At 39.6% G+C, this 6,197-nt stretch overlaps 1 protein-coding gene across 1 annotated transcript in view; it reads right to left on the reverse strand. All coding sequences in view use genetic code 11, as the record gives it.

Annotated features, from left to right (window-relative positions):
* Positions 1 to 6,042: 6,042 nt before the first annotated feature.
* EGR_06806 (AntigenB) overlaps positions 6,043 to 6,197 on the reverse strand; it is a gene marked incomplete at both ends in the record, with an annotated part of 451 nt that continues 296 nt past the window's right edge. Inside the window, one exon of the mRNA XM_024496055.1 lies at positions 6,043 to 6,193. Within this exon, the coding sequence (XP_024349595.1) occupies positions 6,043 to 6,193 (151 nt within the window). The remainder of the gene's footprint in view (positions 6,194 to 6,197) is intronic.

The raw sequence follows: 6,197 nt of genomic DNA on the forward strand, positions 1-6,197 counted from the left end.
CTCTTCGGGGATCAATGAGGTCTTCATAGCCACAACTGATTAACCCTAAATTTTAAGGCTTTTTAAACATTATTTACAACTACAAAGGGTTTCCGGTATATAACTTGTGCACTTACACTACTATCACAACAACAAACATTTGATCGGCGGTTAGTGAGAAACTGGAACAATTTGCTTACTTAAAGTCCAATCATTTGTTAAAAGAATAACTCGCATTGCGGCTGCGAAGACTTCAGCTGTTCTCGAGAATTAGGAGAAGGTGACAAACACAGATCCTCCCACAAAAACTCTGATAATTTGCAAAATTTCTAGAAGTCTGGAACTGGAGGCAGAAGGAAAAAAACAGTTAAAAGCTATTCGGCTTGGCTCTAATGATTGCTCGACGGAACAGAGGCTGGAAATTACAAGAGAAGGGCTCGAAGACCCCTTTAACGTTCAATGACTAGCAATTTTATATTAAAAAGAGTGCCAAATTTGACCACTTTCCTGAAATAAACTCTGAAAGCTATCTCTTGAGCGAGTAGTCAATTCACCAAAGACTAACAATGGAGGAATTGACACAAATCAAATGACATCATCAATTTACTGATTTTATTGCAAAAACAATGTTTGTTTAAATGAACCATTCAAAGAGTCGGGCTTCTCGGTTATTGCGGGCTGGTCACCGTGTAGGTGTTAGCGCACCTTATCCACGTCTAACTCCTTCCAACCCTCCCATTTACCTCTTACATTGGACCTTTGCCCTCGGAATTCGGTTTCGCTCACAATTTGGCCTCCAGTCCTTCCGTATTGCACTACTAAGCAGGTCTTTTCCAAACCCTTTTGGCAAGCTACACTTCTCTCTTTTGTAAATGATTAAGCGGAATAATTGTCTGTGAAGGTAGTCTAATGGAAGTTGTGTCAGAGAAATCGCGTTGCCACTGCTAAATATGCCTCGTGGGATAATCTAGTTTATTCGTGAAATCTTAGGGTATGAGTGAACAAAACATGGCTATACTATCCTGCATTTTAGACACTCGACAGCACCTAGCGTTGAGTATATATGAAAATCTGATAAGCAACGGGCGCCTATTTACTTCCAAATACACAGTAAGAGAGACGGTAAACATGACCAGTATCGACTTTTGATGAGGTGTGCCTGTAAACAATTACCGAGTTGTTCGTACACAATTGTGAAAATTAGGTGTATAATTGTAGGAGGGAGTGGAGGACTATGCTGAATGATAATACGGCCTCAGTATAAGTTGTATGTGATTTAAGAAAAGGTTTTATAGATTGCTGATTATGCCATGTACAATTACGAGTCAAAAGAGGCAGGTTCACTACTTGGCAAGCATAAGTGCCGTCAATACCCTCCCTAAAATATTCCCTACAGTGAGAAACTCAACCACCTCTGTGCTGGTGAGAGTTGGAGATGCAAGACCGAAAGTGAATGTTACCTTCTTCCTCTTTTCTATGTAGATCACTTGGTCGGAGTTGTGCATGATAAAGCCAGTCAAGGCCTACGATGATTCCTCACACTTCTAGGCATGATTTGAAAAAAATACGAAAGGCAAGCATATCAGCCTCCCGGCCTCCATATCCGCAAAGAATATATCACCTTCCAAACTAGTGTGATTTGTTTGGACTTTGAGGAAGACTCGGAGTGCGGCAGATGTATTTAATTCTCAAATTTAAATGGACAATAATTAGGGCAGAAAGCGGCAAGAAATTTCTTCCTTTTACATTTAATAGATGGAGAATGGAAAATCTCGCTACTTTCATCTTATCAGTAGCATTGCCTTGCTTGCGGGATCGTCCACTGTCATATTATAAATTGGTTAGTTAATGTGTCTAAATTTATTTGGAAATCTAATCAGTATGATTTTAATTTCAAACCAAAAGATGAATCCATGAAGTCTTAGTTGCACTTGCTATTCGAGGTGTGGCAACGAATTCTTCTTATTCACAAAAAAAGTAAGTGAGCATTTTAGACTGAGAGGGTGTTAGAAATCCCCGCAATCCTTTTTTGATTCTTAAGTAAAGTTTCTTTAATGTGCGGAAGGCTCAGAACATGGCTTTCCGTGGCTAAGGTGGCAATTCTGCATTTTCATACTTCTCTGCTGTCTGCTCAATTATACTAGCATTTCCATCTCTGTATAATGCAACGACCTTCCCTGTTTGAGTCGTATCCAATTAACAATTCATAACACTTTCTGTCCTCGCATAAAATGGCCACATATTGCTTTAAGGGAGGACGCAGACCACACAGAGCAACAGAATTACACATTACTAATAGCATAACTGAAGATACAGGCAACCAACAACCTCAGCCTATCAATTAAAGACACATTTATTGCCTTTTTTTAGGCAATCATTCCCCCAACTTTCAGCTTACGATATCAAAAAGCAAAGCTTTTTTTTGACAGTTGGCAGGCATGGTTACATTCTCCAGTTCATTGCTTTGGGCAATGATGAATGCCTTCAGTGCCGCTTACATTTGGGTTCGAAGTGATAAATTTACCAACAGCCGTTCCAAATCCCTCTCTGTCAATCGCTCACGCACCTACCCACTATAATCCTAACTCGCACTTGCCTTTGGTGAAGGGATATTTGTCTCAACTTTTCACATCCTTTCCATTGCTTTACTTCTGCCTGGTGGCATGGCCCCATATGCCACATCAGTGACTACGTCGCCTCATCTTCAATCCCACTTTGGATGTCTGTCAGACAAAGACACTTATCTAACCCTTCTGCTTCGCATCTTCGCGGATCTAGTCACCCACAAATGATGTTTTCTTTTGCTAAGGTTCCGATTTGCCTACCACCCAAATGACAGACAAACTTTTGTTGGGATCGCTCATCTTTGCCACCATTGTGCCACCTTCGGTGTGCCAGGAGGTCGTCATGGGTCACACCAGCACAAAGAATCTACGAGTTATCGATGAAGAGTGAGACTGAAAGTCTACAAGATTTGTTGAAGGATCATCCTACGAGACGGAGGTGTAAAGTTTGGAAATTTCCTCCTTCTTTTAGGCGTGTAAAATCTTCTGATCATCATACTGGGATGCTTTTACTTACGTGAAATATTAAGGCACCAGAACAAGCAATTTTTCGTAGTACTTAGGTAATACATCGAAATTTATAAATGAAGCACAAAAATTCGACAACTCTTGAGACTATTCTGTCAAAATTTGTTTGATTTTCTTAACCAAGGAAATGATTTATCTGACTTGAATTGGCTGTAAATTTCCAGTATTTTAATGCATTGACAGAGTTTATCTAATAAAAGTGGCTCTGTCTTTTTAAAAAACCTACCTCGTAGCTTTTTAAAATTCGATTTGACTGCAAATTTTGTAGCAGTTATTTGACTATTCTTGCTGTCCTGTGTAGCATTTTTGCTGCTTTGACCTTCTACCTCCAGTTTTGTACTGTTAGATAAGGAAAATTGGATACATGACAACCTCTTACATTGTAATGAAGTAAAATCTTACAAGAACTTAGTGTTTCGTGTCTAAACTGCAACTAGGTGATTGGTATCCGACTAGCCGTAAAATACTAACTAAGCTAGTTAATTATCTGAAGTTTCCACACCCATTTTCGCCATATAGCTTCTCGCCTGTTCGTACATTGCATAATGACATAAAGAATTTGAACACCAAGAAGTGGGCGAATCTGTTGATAGGTGGCACTGTTTCAAGCCCACTTTTGTTTGTTTTACTACAATAGGAATATGCCTGTTTCAGTTGTGCATACGCTTGGGCAACCTCCTTAATCTCCAGGGTTTGGGATGGTGCTTCAACACATTTTGTAGACTTGCGTTCCCGCTCTTCGTTAGTGGTGCGTACAGCTTTTGTGCTGGAACGGCCCATTACGGCCGTTTGCAAAATTTGAATTTTAAGGAATAACTGCATAGTTAGATCTTTTCCTAATGTCGATCAACAGGGCCCTGCTCATTACACACTTGCCTACTCAATAATTAATAAGTAGCATACATTCTCAACAAGCCGAGACGAAATTACGAGCTTCATGGTCAGACTGTAGTCAAAAGCGACTCCATCCAAGGGTTAGTGAGTATGCTCTGCATTTCTCAGACGGCCACGCCAACATGGCTAATTCGCACTTTCCCAAATTCACATAAAAGAATTATTAGGCAAATCTTGTGAATTGACTCACGATTTAGTCCAATTCACTATCTTCGTTTTTCTAACATCTTTCTGACACACTTTTTCTGTTCCTTGCGAATCTATAATTCTAGCTCCTTATAGATGTCTGTTAGGTCCCTGTCATGAGCAGCAAGTTTTTGGCCCAGTGGATCACTCCATCTTTCCGATATCCGCTTCGTGTGCATTTCGGTTATATCTTTTCTAAAAGGAAAAAATTAAAGCATAACAAAGGTTTTAAGGCCACGATAGCGACGAGAGCAAGAGCGAGAAGGATGTAGGTCTTCATTTTTTGATTGTTCCTACAAGTGTCACAAGCATATACAGGGAGAGATCACTCTGGGCTGCCGCTTATACTCCATCCACTTCCTGTTAGGTTCGTCTTTGTGCCAACATTGTCATCAAAGTTTGAATTAATCGCACTGTGTGCAAAAGGAAACCATCTACGGCGAAGACAACAACCTCGGATAATGAGATGTCAGGTAAACATGTTACATTGTCGAAAAATAGGAAATAAATAATAAACAAAGTCTTGCAACTGCGTGATTTACTTAGGTAGTCTTTAAAGACTTGATTAAATTACCCAGTCTTCTTTATTTCTCTTCCCTAATAATCTAGAGTTTAATAAAAAACGGTCCATTTTCATATATTAATGTTAAATTATAACACAGAAGACATTGTAAAATGCAAAAATTTTGGCTTTAATAGGCAGCGCTTTAATTAAATGCAGGCATTTTGCAATGTTTTTGTTGTTGTTCCCTTCTACCCTTTGGCCAAGAGAGGATATTTCGTAATAGAAAGCTTAAAGAGTTGACATATTTTCTAAGTTTAGTGGAAGGATTTGTGTATGCCTCCTCTTCCTCCCTCTTCTCCCTCTCCTCCTCGGGGATTGATGTAGTCTTCAGGGCCATAGAATTTGCCCACGCTACCTAAAATTTTTACTGCAAATCACAAATTTTGTGGTCTATAAATATAATCCACTATAAATTGGGTTTCCAGGTGAGTAAATTACGAACTTTTACGACGATCCCGACAGCACAATGGCACCTATTTATCCAACACAAAATTACAGTGTTTTTGTGTCATTCATTCGATCTTATTTGATATGTGAAAGATGTGCCAAACCACCCCAAGTTGATTTGATAAAAGGAAAACATAGGAAAAACCGATACAACGGAGAAGTCACACTTTTGTGATCGCTTAAGGATCACTTAAGCTGTAGCAATTAACGGTGGATGGCATTTCAGTTTCAAAATGCATGATTTTCTTGCATCCGTATATCCAGTAGGTGGGTTTTTATTTGTGCTAACTATTCCCTTAGAAATGGCTTCCAAGAAAGTTGGTCCAGAAAACTGATCTGAAAGCTAAAAACAAACTTGTATATTTAGGCACAAATCTAATGGGAACTGTTGAGGGTTCAACATAAATAAATAAATAAATATTGAATGTGCTACTGCTCGACAGTTTAGCCTATGCAGTCATCGTTCCTTGTAGGATGGAAATCTACCAAATTTGTCCACTCTCTCTCTCCCAAATCGGCATCGTGTTACAGGCATCCGTAGTGCCTTTTGCTATGGAATGTTTCTGACACTTACATCTACGATTTCAGCCTGTTTGTGACCGTATAATGCATGAGTTGTGAAATGGGCATTCGGTGGCTGGCACTGTCTTGTGCCCTGCCATGCTATCCAGAGGTATTCTTCCTCATCCCCGGCGCGTCAAATTTTAGTGTATCCTCATTCAGAAAGGGCGAAAATAAGTTGCAGTTGAAGGCATGTTATGGCATATTAGCTATGGAGTTCAGTCACCCAGATAAGCATCAAGAAACCTCACAAAAGGTACATTAGATGGTTTATTGAGCAAAATCTATGACTAGTCACATGACAGTGCATTACCTCCTCTACTCAGCCTCATTTAACAAATTTCTCACATATTGCTTCAGTGCCATGCGTGCCTTCTTCCTCACCATCTGGCACACACTCGCCACTTCCTTCATTACTTCAACCAACTTTTTACCCAGTGGATCACTTTGGAAGAAGTGCTTAATCTCGCTAA

Source organism: Echinococcus granulosus (genome assembly GCF_000524195.1).
Source record: "Echinococcus granulosus chromosome Unknown EG_S00063, whole genome shotgun sequence".
Taxonomy (NCBI): Eukaryota; Metazoa; Platyhelminthes; class Cestoda; order Cyclophyllidea; family Taeniidae; genus Echinococcus; species Echinococcus granulosus.